This window comes from Centroberyx gerrardi, chromosome 21, assembly GCF_048128805.1.
Source record: "Centroberyx gerrardi isolate f3 chromosome 21, fCenGer3.hap1.cur.20231027, whole genome shotgun sequence".
Classification (NCBI taxonomy): domain Eukaryota; kingdom Metazoa; phylum Chordata; class Actinopteri; order Beryciformes; family Berycidae; genus Centroberyx; species Centroberyx gerrardi.
The window spans coordinates 8,787,382-8,805,810 of record NC_136017.1 but is presented as its reverse complement, the minus strand read 5'-3'; the positions used below and the strand labels follow the sequence as shown (position 1 = coordinate 8,805,810).

General features: G+C 42.7%; 2 protein-coding genes across 2 annotated transcripts; both read left to right on the top strand.

Moving 5' to 3' along the window:
- Positions 1 to 9,306: 9,306 nt before the first annotated feature.
- On the top strand, positions 9,307 to 14,286 carry LOC139926094 (uncharacterized). Its single transcript, XM_078291094.1, has 2 exons — positions 9,307 to 9,568; positions 10,741 to 14,286. The coding sequence occupies exons 1-2, from the start codon at positions 9,307 to 9,309 to the stop codon at positions 12,675 to 12,677; spliced, it is 2,199 nt and encodes a 732-aa protein (XP_078147220.1). The 3' UTR covers positions 12,678 to 14,286.
- Positions 14,287 to 14,746: 460 nt separating this feature from the next.
- Positions 14,747 to 18,429, top strand: LOC139926407 (protein jagunal homolog 1-B). The gene is made up of 4 exons (XM_071918147.2): positions 14,747 to 14,843; positions 15,984 to 16,081; positions 16,331 to 16,403; positions 17,683 to 18,429. The coding sequence occupies exons 2-4, from the start codon at positions 15,993 to 15,995 to the stop codon at positions 18,070 to 18,072; spliced, it is 552 nt and encodes a 183-aa protein (XP_071774248.1). The 5' UTR covers positions 14,747 to 14,843; positions 15,984 to 15,992; the 3' UTR covers positions 18,073 to 18,429.

Here is an 18,429-nt window from a genome sequence, read left to right as displayed (position 1 = left end):
CCAGAAACTGCAGCAGCTAACTGCAGCTGGTCGCCCAAGAGAACCACTGTAGAGGTGAAGTGTTTTTCTTGTAAAGGTTAGGTAATACACAGCAACCACTCACTCGCACACGTGCATTCAAACACACACACACACACACACACGCATGCTCATACTCATACACAGGTGCATTCCCCAGATGTGTGCTTGGCTCCTAATCTACCTCTGTCAGCTCATCATGACATTCCTTTATGTGTGTGTGTGTGTGTGTGTGTGTGTGTGTGTGTGTGTGTCTCCTATTTTAGTCACAGTCCTTTCACAATGTTAGGATGTATATATTGTAGCACTGCAATCTTTAATGTGCAATACTGTGTGCTGTATGTATGTAGATTGTTATAGTGCATGCTAACACTTAGCATAAGGGGAAGTGCAGTTTGCATCTCTTCAAAAGCAGCATTGTTCCAGATGATGAAAGAGCTTTTTTTTCCCAAAGTCACTGTCCAAAGATGAACAAAAACAAAGCACAGATAATCAAACACAGGACTGGAGACATTTCTCATTCACCACATTGATTGATGCAACTCTCTGGACAAATAAAGACTGTAAACAACTAAATGTCAATTCTTTATTTTTAAGCAACAAATTATTTTATTTCTTCATTATTTGTGTCAAAGGGAAGAAGACCACAATTTGGATTTATGGGATGATGCTAAATGTTTCTGACATTTCAAGAATTTATTCTGTTAGACCTATAATTGATATATATTGATTAAATCTTAGAGCGGGGCTTTCAATATTTTCTCTTACAAATATGTGTTTTGTGGAGTCACTCAGTAGATAATGCTATGTAGAATTTTGAACTATATGTGACTATAGATAAACCAAACACAATTTGTATGCATATTTCAAATCTTACAATTCTCAGAAACTTAGGATTCCTCCAACCTTTGTGTGTGTGTGTGTGTGTGTGTGTGTGTTTGTTTTCCATGTCACATACTGCCGCACTCCCATATGATCCAGAATCACTTTTACATGATACGAGGTGTCTTCATTTTCATTTGATGACAGTTCCTTGTTAGCACGTTCTGCAGCACTTGATCCAGTCACCCTCTCTCGTTAGCCTCCCGTTCCCATTGGAAAAGAGAAAACTGTAAACCTCTGCAATCTGGTTGAAACACAAAAACCAGGCCTGACCACAGGCAATTAAGACTGGCACCCGTATCTGTAAGCAATGACATGCCTCCGCTCCTCATGGTTTGTTTATCGAGCGGTAGAATCTCCCCCATCTGGAACCAGTCAGGGGAGGAAAACAGAGGAGAAATGGAAATTTGATTATTTTCAAAGCCAGGCTGGAGGTGATAAAAGACTTGTGGCTCATCACCAAGCCGAGCCGGCTGTGGTTGTAAGTGTTGGCAAAGACGTTCAGAAGAGCCGGCATCCACTCAGGGGCGAGCGGGCTTTGTTGCATTGGATGGTCATCATCTGAGGGGCGTGGAGGTGTCTGAAAGGTTTTCATCAAAGTGGGATGCATGCACAAGATGAAGAACAAAGGAATTTTAGCCAGAAAGACGGTTCATAAGATGTTTCTGCTCAGTCTTTGTTGTACAGAATTATCATGATGTGGAGATAGACATTTAATGAGAAATTAGGCCATTCCATAAAAATCTAAAAGATGAAAATGCCGTTTTTGTTTGTCTACAGATGCTTTGATTGGGTGGGATCTCTAAAATTTGGAACAGACGGATCGCATTTTTTGGTGCTCAAAGGGAAAATCCACTATCAGAAGTAGTAGGAGGCTATCGGACAGTTGAGTCTGGAGTGGTGAACAGCGAGAAACAAGAGAGCTAAACCTCTCCAGATGATGTCATATCCACAGACAGAGACACATCCTGGAGTGGCTCAACTAACAGTGATTGGGAGAACATAAACAAGGGTGATTTTACGCAGACACCGGTGCATTTTCTCCTCATTTGGATGCAAAAGCTCCAAAACGTAGGAGTTCAAAGTCAGTCTTGAATGCCTTGTAAATGGATAAGCTCCAGGTTTTGTCCCTTGATGACACCAAAGACTCTCCAGTTTCCAGCTTTGGAAATGTATTGTTTACGTTCATAAATATTGGCTGTACTGTGAAAGATGAGGAATTACACTGGATTTCCATTTCAGAGTGGGCTTTCGCTTTAAACGGCTCGATACATCTCATCCATGGTAATCCTGTTAGCTGAAAAGAGCTCTTGCAGTACCATCGATAATTTTTAATTGAAAGATTGTGGTTTGAATCAAAATTGTTCCTGGCAATCATCCACTAAATCATCATCTGAATCAGAAATTGTCCAGCAGAGGGAGGAAAAGTTTTCTCTTCGGGGAACTGTGATGGTTGACTCCCAAAGAGCAACATGAGAACTTCACTGCAGCCCAGTCGATGTGATGAATACCAGGAATAAAGGAGGATAGGAGGAGTGGGGAGCGGAGTGTTTGGACCTGTGTAGCTTTGTTTTGGCCTGAGTGACTGTTTTGACCTGTTTGAACCCCTCTGTGCGACTGAGCCCTTTTACTTCCCAGGCCTGTTTTGAATAGCAGTTGCTAATGACTCTTATTCTTTGTTTTAACCTGCTAGATAGTGTCAGATAAAGTGTCAGTCACCGAAAAGTACACTAAACTGACTTCCAAATACTTTTCCTACTTACTTTTGTATTTCTTCAGTGGAAGAAATAAATCATAAATCCACTCGTCACATCTCTCTTTATTCACTGACCTTTCCTCCAAAGCAAATGCCCTCTCTCTCTATCTGCACCCACATACATTTTGTAAAAGTAGAAGTATTCAACGATAATATTGAATAGTATTCTGTTAGAGAAAAGTCTTACTGGTCCGGTCATATAATGCAATATTTGATGTAAAAGGTACCTGAGTATTAACACTTAATTCCCTCATATTTCAGTACTTTTAAGCATTTCAGTCTAAGGTCAAATGGGTTTGTGGTCCAGTCACAGTCGCTCTAATTTCTTTCCCATTACACATCTTGAAACCAAAACACGATCAATGGATATGAATGGATGACATGTCCTGTATTCAAAGCCTTTCTCTTCAAAGTAATTAATAGCAGCAGTGCAGTAAATAGTGTATTTGCTTTGAATACAAAGGCACTCAGGCATAAAGTTCCAATGGAAATACTTAAATCGAGTGCAAGTATTGCGAAATTGTGCTTACACCATAAAGCTGGAGGAGGAGAGGGGGGAATCATTGCTGCCACAGAGGTCAGACATCGGGGTAGACGGCTACTTTTCCACTATTCCATTATGTAAAACATGGGGTCAAAAACAGTATTTGTTTATTTGAAAGCGCAGCCAAGCCGAGAATCTTTACTGGCAGCAAGATGCAATAAGAATCAAAAGAAATGTTGCTTAGGGATGAAATTCAATGACCAAGACAACGAGGCCCTGGACAGCTCTCTCTACTGCTGCGGTGGAAATGTTTTGATGTGTTTGATTTGTTTCAAGTTTGATTTATTTGGGGCAAACGACAACAATCATAATATCTGTACACATGCAATCCGACCGTACCGAGGGGAAAACACATGAAAGTGCTAAAACTATTTATTATCCAGTGTGGTCCTCAACATTTCCAGTGTAGTAAAACGTCTGCAACGGGACAATATCTGTCCCGCTGTGAGGTATTTAACTGAAGAATTGTAGGAACATTTTCTCACAATGTGACAAGATTCTGGTGAAGAAAAATAACAACATAACCTTAAAAAAATAGCAGATGTAGTGTGTTCAGACTAACAAATATGTGTTTATAATGAAACTGAGAATGTCCTTCACCCTGCTCTGTGTCTCTCTAACACATTCGGTCACCTCGGGAGGAAGCCATGCCGAAAACTGCGTCCAACTTCCCAAACGAGCTCTATGATTCATGGTGCAGCCTGTCTTGGTAAATGAAATAGGATGTGTTTTCGTCTGGTTTCTCTCAGCAAGCGGCGGAGATTGACGTATCCTTGGAGGTCGTGGGGGGGGGGGGGGGGGGGGGGGGGGTGAACATGTGTTTCAAAGCCAACGATCCCTCCTCTTTGTTTTGCCGACTTATTGTTTTATCGAGAACCCCCCGATTTCCACGCCAAGCATGTGCTCCAGTTTTTCGTCTGTGTGGATTAACTGGCACTGTGAGAGTAGAAGGGGTTTTGACCGCAGCGGGGTCCAGTTTAGCAGACACATGTGTGACATCATGCTTGATTTTGAGAAAATCAATACTTAAGAATGCCTTGTGTGTGTGTGTGTGTGTGTGTGTGTGTTGGTGGAAAAGCTGCTTTTTTTAAAATGGGGTTTTTGGGAAACAACAGAAGTAACTTTTCTCACACTCTCTGTTCGGTCTGACCATAATAGCAGTATGTGGCTTGACACACTTTAATATGTTTCACTGGTTGGCCATTGAATGAACAGGTCTTTCCATTCCCTAATTCCTACAAATAAAAACTCTCATAAACACAGTGGCACAGACTTTGCCATCACCAAGGGTATCCGGTTACTTGCAGTCTGCACATATGGATGCATACAATCCCACAGCTAGACTCTCTGCAGCCTCTGTCCATGGTGCTAGATCTATACATTGCAAATAGCGAGTCCTTTACCTCCTATGCTGCGGTTCTGAATACAGTCAGTTTTACCTGTTCACCAAATATCACTGGCTTTAAAATGATCAAAACGTCCTTCATCAGAGGTTTTTGGAAGTTGTGCAGTCTTTTTTGAAAATGATTTCCTCAATTAAGCCCCCGTTCTGTGTAGCCAAGAAAAGAATGCTTTCATTGTAATTATGTCACTTCACCTACTTCAACATATGTTTTCCATTTTAATATTTAAACGTGTTTTTTTTTCTGGTGGTACTGCTTTGAATGAACCAGCAAGCTTTACTTTATTTGAGCATATCAATGCAGGTTACTGTCTGTATCAGATTACTGTTTGGGTTGTATTTGAGCGATAATAATAGTAATAATAGATCTATAGAACTTGTATAATTAAGTGTTCATTAATGATAGAGCAACTGATGAACCTTTAGATGGGGTGCGTAAAGTAAATCATAGACAAAAGCCAGATAAGTTGAACCATGAATGCCTTGGACTATCCATTCTCTCCGTGATACAAGGCGATGTAAAAAGCAAATAGAGGAGGTTTCATATTAACACTCACCTCCCAGAAGTAGGATGCAAAGATAAAACATTATAAATTCACAATTCTGTTCGATTCATCGTCAATATGTTGCTGCTCTGCCCAACAAGGAGAGAGGTGTGTCTCAGAGAAACTGTATCGGGGCCAAGTTATGACCGCCGGTGCAGATGGCAGCTCAGTGTTACAAACCCCATCCTTCTGCGAAAAGTCATGGTGCATCACTGCCATTCATGTCATTCATCAAGGGATTTTTTTCGCAGGGCCCCGGACTGCAGCTAACACCCATCTGGATCCCTCACATGGCCAGCGTCCCGCTCATGCCTTGGGAAAGCCCCAGAGGAGCGGCCCAGAGCGAGGGGAAGTAGAGGGGGACAAACCCAAGCCACGCAAAGTCTAGCCAGGGTCGTCAAGCCAGACAGGGGGAGAGCAGGGGGAGAAGGCCTACGGTTTGAGAGGAGACCATAAAGGTGAGAGGTGTGGCCATAAAGTGACATATGATGAAAAGTTGGAGAGAAATGTGAACACAAGGGAGCAGTGCTTCATTTGCCTGCAGGAAGACTGCAGGAAGGGGCCAAAGAAGCAGAGATTGAAATGCATTATAGGAGGAAACAGTGCAGTAAATAGGAAATGACTGGAGGTGGACAGCATGTCATGTCGAGCTCTGTACTGGAGCCTACCTGTCTGTGTACTGTTCCCTGCTTTTCAACAATTCCCACACACTTCTACTCATATCTGCATTCTGGATTGTGCCATTTTTACACTTCCAATGTAGAATTCCAAGCATCACCCCTGCTGAAGTGTCCTTGAGCAAGACACTGACTGAATCCCTACCAGCTCCAGAGTTGCTGCTCTGTAGCTGAGCCTGACCTCTGACCTTGATGAGACGGGCAAGCAAAAAGACAATTTCCCTATTGCAATCAATAAAGTATCACATCATTATTAGACTTAAATGTCATTGATTATTTAGAGCAGGGGAGAGCAACACAGAGGGTTATTAAATCACGCTGTGTTTAAAGGGGAATTAGTAATGTATGTCTCTCTATCAGTGACCAACGAATTGCAGCAACATCGACAGCTCTCTGGCACACCTTACGGTGGCCTGTAGTTGACATAATAGTAATAATAAAGTCACATTTTCATAATAGCAACGATTAAGAGATTCAATAGAAACGTCTGATACTGCTTTGTCATTTGCTATAATACCAAGAGATGGAGAGTTTTTGTTCCAAAACAGAGTACAGGCTGGAAAGTGAGTTTTGAAAGCTAGAAATCTCAGCATCTGGCGAAGTAATCATTTAGTCATTGGTATTGATCAATAATCTTATCAACCCCCCGCAGATATATTATGGTTATTTTGTTGTAGGTTTCTAAAATGCTTACTGTAAAGTCCCATTAGTATCTGTAACATAGTGGTTGTACCTGTGTAGTTGATCTGTTCAGTAACGTTTGTTCGCTAAAAATGTTCTGTACTAACTTTGTTCACAATCTAACACAGCTCACTTTTTTACTCATTGTGCAGAAAAATGTAAGGCAGCCATATTTCCATTATTCCAACTCTCCAAAAAGATCAGCTTTGATCTCTTCAGTACAGTTGTAGGAGAAGCAAATACCACAGCGGAGGAAAACATACATTCACCCATCAGTGTTTATTTTCACACCATTCTCTTGGCAGCGCTTTGCCAGTCTCTTCAGCATGGACATGTTTAAAGGATTAAGGCACCCTGCAGACTCCTCTGTGGGTCCTCTAATTGCTACATCTCATTTAGCAGCATGTGCCCTGTATGTAATTCACTTCAAGGATATGAGGCTCCAAGGTTTTTCCTTAGTGTGTTTGAGTGGATGTGTAAACCATGGGAAGGAACGGCAAGAGGGAGAACGCATTCAGGAGACAGAGGGTTTAGTTTCTTTGGGTTTGACCCTCGATTGGAAGCGGGTCTTGCAAGACTTGGTGCATTCTACAAACTCCTATCTCCTGCTTATGCTTGTGTGGAAAGTAAAGCAATGAGTTGAGCGACCTCCAGTGGTGAAAGAAGGGAGAGACCCAATATCGTCTGTGCTCACACGCCACACAGCTGCAGGCACAAACAGGAGTGTGTCTAATCACACACAAACAAGCTCATGCCCACACACACACACACACACACGTTACAGGAGTCATGGTGCTATAGCACAAAGTCCTGTAAAGCCTCTCTAGTGACTTAGTGAGTTGTAGTTTAGTTGTTTTCGCATTTCTTAGAGCAGTGGTGATTACTTTCGTGCTGCGGTCGCTGATAGAAGGGAAGCAGTGGTGTATACTTAACCACAATTATGTTTGAATGTTTTCAAAACCTCCTCCTTCCAGGAAGAATGCCTCCATTGTGCAGTGTGTACTGCTATAAAGGGTAAAGTAATGGAAATGCCAGCATGAAGTTGGTTTAGCTGCAATGTCACATGGACCAGTTTCTTTTGACTTTTAATAAAGAAATAAGTCACAAAATAATGACCCAATATGAGATGAGATAAGACGAGATGACATATATGATGATGACTTATTAATTTTGTTTATCTGCTATCTTTAAAGAGCTATTTTATCATACACACATGAACAAGCACACACACACATACTTTTGAGGTACTGAGTGACCAAAAACGATGTTCAGTGCTGCTGCCTGTGCATGGACAAACACTCAGACATCGCAATCTGCTGGACAGCAGCCTCCTCTGAACCAAATGAGTGAGTGCGGCTTGCTCAGAGCCAAAGCCAACCAGAGACTTGGATTAAAAACACTTCTTGTTTATTTGAGACTGTGGCCCAGAGCTGCTAACATGGACACAATGTGAGGCACAGTGCAAAAACAAGAGTGGGTGCAATGAGTCTGGCGTGCACAAGAGTATTTTTCTGTGAGTATGCAAATAAACACAGGCTGTGCAGATAATTCATTAGAATAGCAAACCCACAAATAGTGTATAAGAAGTGAGAGAGTCACATAGACCCAAGCTAAATGCTACATGCACCCAAGAGTGTTTCTCAAAATAAGAGCAAAGAGTTGGAGGTTTTGCCCAGGAGTGCAAATGATGATAAAAGTCCTACTGAAATCGGTGTAATCTGATTAAATATCAAATGGCATTAGATTAAATATGCCTGACATAAAGGTAATATGCCTGTGTACAAAGGTTTAAAGGAGAATTAAGTAATCTGTGACCTCTACTGGCGACTAGTAGGAATTGCAATTGTTTTGAAAGGCAGGAATCTCAGCACCAGGGTGAAGTAATCATTGAGTGATTGGTATTGATCAACCCCTCACAGATATATCAGGGTCATTTTGTGCTATGGGTTAGGGTTAGTAAGAAATATGTATTTCCCCTTTAAGACCTGCTTTTCTCAGTTCATTAATACCGTGTACAGTCAACAAATAATAGCGATGCTCCAGCGTCGATAAATCACACCCACTGCCAGTTTTCATAATTCCCTCTCTTTGAAATGTGCTCCAGCCTTGGAACACCCATGAATGCACTAGACCAATGTTACGAGATCAACAAACAAGATATCTGCACCCACTATTTGATTGGCGCTACCACAAACCTTCACTAGATCCAGGCCCATAGCTCTAACCAGCTGTCATCCTTGCTGGAACAAGATGCAAAAAGAAACCCAGAAATGTCTTTTGGAAACTCTGTGAAGTAAATAATCAGTAAGGCCTTGGTAGTCCTGATTGGTCCTGTAATAGAAAACAAGTAAATAGTATGATGCTTCATAATGTTGTGAGGCTTTATCAAGATGTACCCTGGAACTAGACATCCCACAGCCCACAAGACATCTATTCCTTTGTATTTACTCACTGACATCTTGAGTCCAAATGTGGTCTATGTAAAATCGGGGAGGAAATCTTGACAACGTTGGCATGCAATAAAAAGCGGCAGGTCAACAACAAGTTTTAATTCAATGGCTTCCTATTTGTGTATATAATAAACAAATATGTATCATCAAAAGCTCAACTGGGCAAACTGGGCAAAAAAGCTTAAAGGTCATGGATGACAGTGAAACATCACCTTAGGAGAGGGGACGAAATAGGCAAAATAAAATGGTATCAATTGTAAATTTCCTAAGCTAGAGCTGCCATGAGACCTACCTGCATGTATGTACGATGTATTACATTCTTATTACTTCTTCTCTTCTCTACAGCAGAAAATGGCGGCTGCACCCCTCCATTCTTTCTATCTACTCCTCGCAGCGTTGCAGCTGTGTTTATTACACCCGGCACACGGCGGGGCGTATTACGGACACAAGCAGCCACCTCAACAGCACCAGCCCTTGCCGCAATACAATGATGGGTATCCTCAACAACAGCAGTACATGGGGAACGAGATGCCAATGCTGCCTCAGTATGGGAAAGATCTTCCTCAGCTGCCGTTGCACATGGGCAAAGAGAGGCCGCTGAGTGAGGGCAAAGGTGAGGCTGAAGCAGTTTACTGACAATTCATTTCACTGGGCTTTTATAGTATGTTGTACAAAAAATAGTTTTCAATCGTATACAGTACTACAAGACACACACACACATTCTGGACAGAACAGGCCAATCATCAGTCAGTGTTTTGACACATCTAAACAGTCAGATAACATCACCAAATTTGCTCAGATGGCTCACAAAAGATTGTTTTTCTATCCTTTACATGCTCTGATTATTGTGTTTGTAAATTCTTACCAGTATCTATTCACACATAGTAGAATGATGTATGCACAAGCAGTTACCCCCAGTAATCATTCATTAAATTCATTTATGACATTTTGTTTGGGGTTAAACTTTAATTTTTAAACAAAAATAATTTATGATTTTGTCAAAAATAAAGACCGGGGTGGAGGTTAAGGTTTGTGTCATGTTATAGGTTACCTTTGTTGTAAGGACAGGGTACAGCAGCAAAAAGCACTAACTTAGGTATGAGGAATAAATTCTCTTTGGTTAACATTACAGAAAATATTTGGGTCACAGATGTTAGGAAACAAATTTGTCATGGTACACTTTTGGCATGTTGAGAGGCAGTATTCCTGATGTGGGTCTGGAAGTCGGTACCATCTGTACTGCAGGCCTCATCTCTCTCCGTCCAACCACTCCAGCCAACCCCCTTCTCAAGCTTTCTGCCCTATTACACTATACAACATCCTATGCTATTCAGAGTTTGGTAGATGGTTAACAAAACTATGCTGCATTACTTTTCATACATGGTAATTTTGTTCAAAATATTATATTAGGCAGCTTCTCTATTATGATTTGTTGTTCATTTAACTTTAAAGTGATTTCAGCCAGAAGCGCATATGATGATAGATAAAATTGGATTAGCATTGTTTTAAATGTTAAAGCTTCTAACTGCACACTGAAATGGCTAGCTAGCTAGTTATTATTATAATAATTATTATAATTGTCATGCGTTTTACCATTTCCAAAATGTTTAGATAAATTCAGTCATGAGTGGGCTTGATGTGCCACCAAAAAGAGCTTGAGTCATACTAGGAGGAACTCTGACTAATTTGTTTTCTTGAGCAGTCTCGATCAGATTAGTGGGTTACTTTTCAACTTCGCCAAGAAAAACCTTTTCACCTCTACCAGATTTCTCTTCTCGTTTACAGGGGAGACCTTCCCCAGAGGAGCTAAAGGCCCCCCTCCCCCTGCTCCTGGTGGAGAGGGTCTCCGAGAGGGACCACCAGGAGTTCAGGGCCCTCCGGGACCCCAAGGCCCCTCTGGGCTGCCAGGCCATGGGTTGCCAGGCCCACAAGGAAAGCCAGGGCCCCCTGGTCCCCAAGGTTACCCAGGAACAGGAAAACCTGGAATGCCAGGATTGCCAGGAAAACCTGGTGGACCCGGATTACCTGGACCAAAGGGTGAGTTCGGCCACAATGGTGGTGAGGGACAGATAGGACTGCCTGGACCTTCAGGGCTCCCAGGTCCCCCTGGTCTCCCAGGGATTGCAAAACCAGGAGGCCAGGGGCTTCCAGGACAGACTGGACCTCGAGGGGAGCCTGGCCACAAGGGTCTACATGGACTTCCTGGTCTCCCAGGCATCAAGGGAGACAAAGGAAATGGTCTGCCTGGTTTGCCAGGTTTGAAAGGACCTGGCGGCCCACCAGGACCCCCTGGACAAGCAGGGCTCCCTGGGGTTGGTAAACCCGGTCTGAATGGACTCCCTGGACAGCCGGGTATACCAGGAAAACCTGGTCCCCCTGGAGAGCCAGGATTTGCAGGTCCACCAGGAGAAGGGGGTGAACATGGACCGCCAGGCTTGCCAGGAATTGGAAAATCAGGAATAGATGGTTTCCCAGGGCAACCAGGGGTCCCTGGAGGGAAAGGGGAACCAGGCCCTCCGGGTCTACCAGGGGGTCCAGGCTTGCCAGGTTATGGTAAGCCAGGTTTTCCAGGACCTAAAGGTCACAAGGGACATGGTGGTCCTCCTGGATTTCCAGGCCCAAAAGGTGACAAAGGCCATGGAGGCCATCCAGGGGTCATTGGTTCCCCTGGTCCCAGTGGTCTGCCTGGCACACCAGGTCCAATGGGCCCCCCCGGGGGTCTTGGCTTCCCAGGGCCAAAAGGGGAAGGTGGCGCTGGGGGACCAAAAGGACTGCCAGGGATAAAGGGTGACCTGGGGCCTTCAGGACTTCCAGGACAGCCGGGTTTTCCAGGAGAGGGTGGAAAACCAGGACCCAGAGGTTTGCCAGGGCCCATGGGCCCTAAAGGAGAATCTGGTCATAAGGGCTTACCTGGTCTCCCTGGTGCCCCAGGATTATCTGGATCAAGAGGAGAGGGAGGACAACATGGAGAGAAGGGTTACCAGGGACCAAAGGGGATTCCAGGACTTACAGGACCAGGGGGGCCAATCGGTCCTCCCGGGCTCCCAGGGCCAAAAGGCGAAACAGGCCCATCTGGTAAACCTGGCTATCCTGGTGAAGGGAAATCAGGACTTCCAGGTCATATCGGTCCTCAGGGTAAGCCTGGCCTCAGCGGCCCCCCTGGCCTTCCTGGACAACCAGGCCAACCTGGACCCCCTGGTCCTCCAGGAATGCCTGCTGCACCTCCTGACCTCGGAGAGATCCTCCCTGTGTCAGGCCCATACAACGGCCAAAAACAAGGTTACAAGAAGCCAAAGAATGGAGGGGACATCGGTGTAACTGGCCTGGAGATGCCAGCGTTTACAGCCAAGCTCACAAATCCTTTCCCTCCTGTCGGCTCTCCCATCATCTTTGACAAACTTCTGCACAATGGTAATCAGGACTACAGTCCCCAAAATGGCGTCTTCACCTGTAGTATACCAGGGATCTATTATTTTTCTTACCATGTCCACTGCAAAGGAGGTAATGTGTGGGTAGCACTCATGAGGAACAATGAGCCAGTAATGTACACATACGATGAGTACAAGAAGGGCTCCCTGGACCAGGCTTCAGGGAGTGCTGTGCTCCCTTTACAGCATGGGGACACTGTGCATTTACAGCTGCCGTCTGATCAGGCAGCAGGACTTTATGCTGGTCAATATGTCCACTCCACGTTTTCTGGATATTTATTGTACCCAGTGTAAGAAGTGTATCTAAACAAAGGAGAGAATAATGACACATTATCCACCATATGTCAATTTCTCAAGTAACATAGAAATTACTTTATGATGGTAAAACTACTTCAGGCTCAAAGGTACTATGCAGGCCCAGTGGAATGGGCTTGAAATGGGTGGTGGCAGAGTAATCAGTTATATAGTAATAATGCACTTGAATTGGTTGAATATTTCTTTGCATTACATGCATCACATCTGAAATGAAGGGAGTCAAGGAGCTGACAAGAGCGTGACAAACAGATATGGGTTAATGGATAGAAAATGTATATAGATCAGTAACCATTTATGTTGGTTGTGGTATGTAGAAAGCAAAGTCTGTTGTTTGTGTTCTGGATTGTAGAGAGTAGAGGGGAAAAACAAATACTGAGAATCTGGAAGAAACTGTGAGATCATATGAGGATCCATCACTTTCACAGGAAATGTTTTTTTTAATTAAAAAATATAATCTGCCATGTTACATATGGTGTTAATAGTTCTTTGTATTGCAGCTGCCAAAGTATCTCAGTTGTTGTCATTCCTGTTCATTTGCAATGAGGATTATATCTGTTACATCATACATTCATTATTATATCCATCCACACAGTATATCAATACTCATAGCTGGAAATTGTCTGGAATAATGAGGCTTTATATTGCAGAAGTCAAGCATTCATTTTTTTATTCACATATCATCATATCAGCGCAGAATACTTTTCTGGACAACATCTGTTTATATTATGGTTATATATTTTGACCACATAAGAGAGTATTGGTTTTCATTGTACAATTCATTTACTCACATTTATAGCAATATACATTTGGTTTATATTTCATTTTCTCTGTGCTTTCAGGAGGGATTGAACTTGTCATACAGTGATGCAATAATTGTTTAGGTTACATTGTGAGGGGCAGTCATTGTTTTCTTACTGAATGTTGAAAATGCAGCTATTTCATGTAATGGAATGTAACATATTCATCTGACAAAAAATAAGAGCATGTATTTTTATCATTTTATTCAAGCTCACAATTGAATTAAATTCCCATATCACATCAAATGCCCCACTATTGAAAAAGAAAAGAATTGAGCTGCTAAGACTTTGCCTAAGACTTGACAGTTGAACTATCTTAAACTTTTTTTTTTTTTTTGGCTATTTGAAATATATCATGATTTGCCTCAAACTCATATTTTGTAGTCTAAGCAATAATAAATCCTTTCAAAGGTATTGTCAGTATTCTTCTTTGTAATTTATTTGTTTGACTACTGATTACTTGGAATTGTGTTCTACTATGTGTTTAACGGTAAATGGGGGATTTCATTCCAAAATGCAAAATACTATGTAAACATTTTGTGGGCAAAAATTAAAGATAAAATAATGTTTTGCCTTCATGCCAGTATCTGTCAATATTTGAGTTTCTGGGGTTTTGCCTAATTTTGGAATGAAATTCTTTAAATGTAAAGAATGTTTTTTTTCACTTTCTTTTTTTTTTTTTTTTTTACTTTGGACAGTGCTGCAGCATAAGCATAAGCAAATGAGAAACAAAGCATCAAAAGTGTGAGTGTTGTTGTTTGTTGCCTTGATTGGTTATTTTTTAATAAAGACAAATCAATAAACCGAAAACATTGGCCTGCCCTTCTGTAATCATTGATTATCATCTTTATGCCTGAGCCTATGAAGCAGTATACAGTAGCCTATGCTACAGACATTATTCCATTAAAAATGTCTGAGGTGGCATATATGAACAGCGCAATAGACAGGAATTAATTTGAAAGTGTGTGCGTGTGTATGTGAGAGACAGAGAGCAGAGAGAGAGAGAGAGAGAGAGAGAGAGAGAGAGAGAGAGAGAGAGAGAGAGAGAGCAGAGGGAGAAGGTAGCGCATTTCTGCTGTACATTGCAAAAAGTGAGCATCAGTTGTGACCCCAAGATAGGAAATTCAAATGCGCCCATTCTTAACTCAAGCCAAGGGAAAAGTGATATAACCTTCCCCCAAAGACAGAGGCGCTTCAGCTTCAGTTTCATCTTCTGACCAATCATGATGTGAGATGTCATACTTCCGCTCTGTCCCACACTCGTCCACTGCCTGACAGCACCGTTGTCGTTGTTAATTAACATTTTAAGCTGCTTATTATACGGTTTATGAACAGCACTGGATAAAAAGTAAGTCCTGTGATTAATCGCTTATAAGTTTTACTGCCGGGCGCTATCGAAATTTAGCTGACAAGTTATCTTAAACTACACTGTCTGAACCAGCTGCTATCCAGGGTTAGCTTGTTAGCTCAGATGCTAACAAGCCGTTTGCAAACCGTATAACAGACTAACATAAGTTACTGCAACTGAAGTGCTGAAGCTTTTGCTGATACACCTGGGCTGAATATGTTATTCGAGTTGACATGAAACTCAACATGGAGAATTGAAATCCGGTCGGCTGTCCCAGTAGCTAACGTTACCTAAGCTAATTTAGCAAGGTTAGCTAATACTGGAACTGTAACTTACTCATTCATTGCTAAGTTGATTTGAATGTGTAGTTAAGTACAGCGGTCAGTGTGAGTGGGGGAAATTAACATATGTTGCTGAAAATTGGGTATCGTAGAATTAAGAGCAGTTTGAAAGGATTTCTTTGACTCTTGAGTTGTTTGAAGTGAAAATAGTTTCCGATTTAGCCAGACAACGGATTAGGTTATTCAAAATAACTGGAGTAAATTCCAAACTGTAACGTTACTACTTCCCTCCCTAGTCTCTACTGGTACCTAAAGCCTGGGACACTAAGCCTGAAACGGTACTGTTCTCCTGTCATCCCAATTAGCAAACTAGTTAACTTAGTCCATGACTTTACTTTTACTTGTAATGTTGAAATTCATGCACACTGTTTTTACTGCTTCCTGGCTGCCAGAGTGATGAGAAAAGGGATAGATATGTGATATAGATATCGAGTATTTGGGAAAGGGAGATGGAAATGCAAGGAAAGTGCAATACCTTAATTCTCAATGTCACATTACCTTTTCATAAGGCTTCTGAATTACTTCCTATAGTGTGCTTTTGCTGCATAAGTAATCTAAATGTGTTCAAAAGATTTATGTTTGCTCCTAAAGATTTTTATGGAAGTTGTCAAACCCTCATACTTAAGTGAAGCCTATCTTTTTTTTTCCAAGTGATCACCTAAGCCTTTGAAAAAGCCAGGGAAAACTTGTTGAGTATTTATCTCTAGCTCCAGAGTTCAGACTCAAAACTAGTCTCCTAGCTGGACTGAAATTGGATAGGAAACTCTTTTATTTCATGTTTGGGATGTTGTGTTTTCAGACCTCCATCATGGCGTCGCGAGAAGGTCCCAGAGCATCAGGCACGGATGGAAGTGACTTTCAGCACCGCGAGAGGGTCGCCAAACACTACCAGATGAGGTTTATTCTTTTACCACTAAACTGAATAAGTAATAGTCCTCAGAGGAAAATGGTGAAGTGGTTGGGGCCCCAGATTTTTGGGGGACAGCAGATCCAGAGATCCCCACCACCTGACCTCCCTCTTAATGACAATCACTGAATAAAATGCATAGAATACCATAAACAAGTGAAATTTAACAGTATGGCAACTGAAGGCTCCATGCTTAACTTTCCCCCTCATTGTTCACCTCTGTATGTCATTTTGCACAGCGTTGCCTTGAAGTCTGAAATCCGCAAACTCAACATTGTCCATGTGCTGATCTGGGTGCTGATGGCAGCTCAGGTAATGGCAAACCATTTCTAGTTTTTGAAAAGAGTGTTTTTTGAATGATTTAATTAAGTAAATTATGCAAATTATGCGCTGTGTGAATGCAGCCTACTCAGATGTCACTTTGCACTCATTTGCAGAAAAGCAATCTTGTACTTTACAGGCAAAAACAAAAAAACTTTACATTGATGGCACTAGAGGGAGCCCTCTACCCAAATCTGCACCATTTACGTGTTCAGTGTCAAATAGATTTGAAACTCACTTGTGGTTGTGACATTAGGGCAAGAAGTGGCACAGGCATTCAAGTAATAACGTGAGTGATGATGGCAAGGAAAAATAAGGCATTAAATAGACATGAAAAGGTCACAAGGCAAGGAAATAGTTTCTCAGAAAAAACAAGCACAGATTCTGTACAGACCCACGGCGCGTGTTCAATTCAGTGCACTGAAGCATCAAGACACGGATATCAGTTAAATAATTCCACTAATGTCAGTTAGATACCACAGGTAACAGTGTTACCTAACGTCAAATTTATAGGGCAACAAAAGACGTGGATGTATGTAAATTAACAGCAGAAAGTGGGGCTCGGTTAGCCCCAAAGGGACGCTAGATGGCTATGTCATTACTAGCATCCCAGAGATCTTTATCCAACTCACCGTTAACGAGAACTTCATTTAGCGACGCCTTCCGCCTTCTGCAGATCGCGCAGAGCGGTTGCCACGGTAACGAGAGACTCAACTGCGTTGTTACAGCTGAAACTACTGTAAAATACTAAATACAAGCCCTTAGCTGAGGAGATCATTTCATGCAACGCTCCTAAAGAAACCCCTGGCCTCAGGGAATTATTTGCCTAGAGGGACAAACGTTTGACTAAGGTTTTTCATGCAACTGGGCACTCAGATACTCACTGGTTGATGCGCCTTTTAAACGTCAAAAGCCCCGTGTCCTTGGTGGCCCAAACTTACATTGAGTGTCCTTGGGCTTAGTATCATGTACACGCCACCATAAAAGTTCCAATAAAGTCCTCCGCTTTCACAAAACACAGCTTTTTGGAGCCAGAAGCTATAGCTACTCTTACCACGCTGATGACGTCGACTGCACACACAGGTCGCGTCAGCGTCATCAGCGTGGTGATGCAACATCTCACTAAGCGTTACCTGACTGCCTGACTGCCGGACCTGAATTTGGCTCGTGATGCCCTCGGCTGCACCGTGAGAAAAACACTGATCTGATCCTTCAACTGTAATAACAGCAGGGCTGGTAGTAATGGTCTAAACTGTCTGTCCTGTCTCAGGTGACGGTGAGTCAGCTGAGCCTGGTGTCCCACAGGGTGGTGGCCTCACCGTACCAGTGGGAGTACCCTTACCTCCTCAGCATCATTCCCTCCATCTTCGGCTTCATGGCCCTGCCGCGCAACAACATCAGCTACCTGGTCATCTCCATGATCAGCTCCGGGCTCTTCTGCGTGGCTCCGCTCATCTACGGCAGCATGGAGATGTTCCCCGTGGCGCAGCAGCTCTACCGGCACGGCAAGGCCTACCGCTTCATCTTCGGCTTCTCGGCCGTGTCCGTCATGTACCTGGTGATCGTCATCGCTGTGCAGGTGCACGGCTGGCAGATCTACTACAGCAAGAAGCTGCTGGACCAGTGGTTCACCAGCACGCAGGAGAAGAAGAAGAAATGAGCTTGTTTCTAAAGCGTGCTTAGTGCTAAGATCAGCTGTATTTGTTTGTCGGCCTGTGTGGACAAAGAGGATCTTAGAGCTAAGGTGTTTTATTGGGAAACAGTCCCTGAACTGTTGTCGCAGGAGAAGAAGACAACATAATTAATGCCTGACTGATGGAGCCACACAAGGCCTTGAAGAGAGGCAAACAAAAATAAAGCATTGTTGTGCTAAGGTCATCATTCTCTATATTTATAAGGCTTGACAATGATGATCTTGGTGTCAAATATTCTATGGTCAGTCCCTGGACTACTGTGACTGCTGCCGTCATTCTGTACATGAATTCTTCTGTCCTTTTTCAAAATGCACAATAATAAA

Coding starts and splice junctions, on each gene's coding strand:
- LOC139926094 (XM_078291094.1), top strand. CDS start 9,307: ATGGCGGCTGCACCCCTCCATTCTTTCTATCTACTCCTCGCAGCGTTG. Junction 9,569..10,740: donor GCCGCTGAGTGAGGGCAAAG/GTGAGGCTGAAG, acceptor TCTCGTTTACAG/GGGAGACCTTCCCCAGAGGA.
- LOC139926407 (XM_071918147.2), top strand. CDS start 15,993: ATGGCGTCGCGAGAAGGTCCCAGAGCATCAGGCACGGATGGAAGTGAC. Junction 16,082..16,330: donor GCCAAACACTACCAGATGAG/GTTTATTCTTTT, acceptor CATTTTGCACAG/CGTTGCCTTGAAGTCTGAAA. Junction 16,404..17,682: donor GGGTGCTGATGGCAGCTCAG/GTAATGGCAAAC, acceptor GTCCTGTCTCAG/GTGACGGTGAGTCAGCTGAG.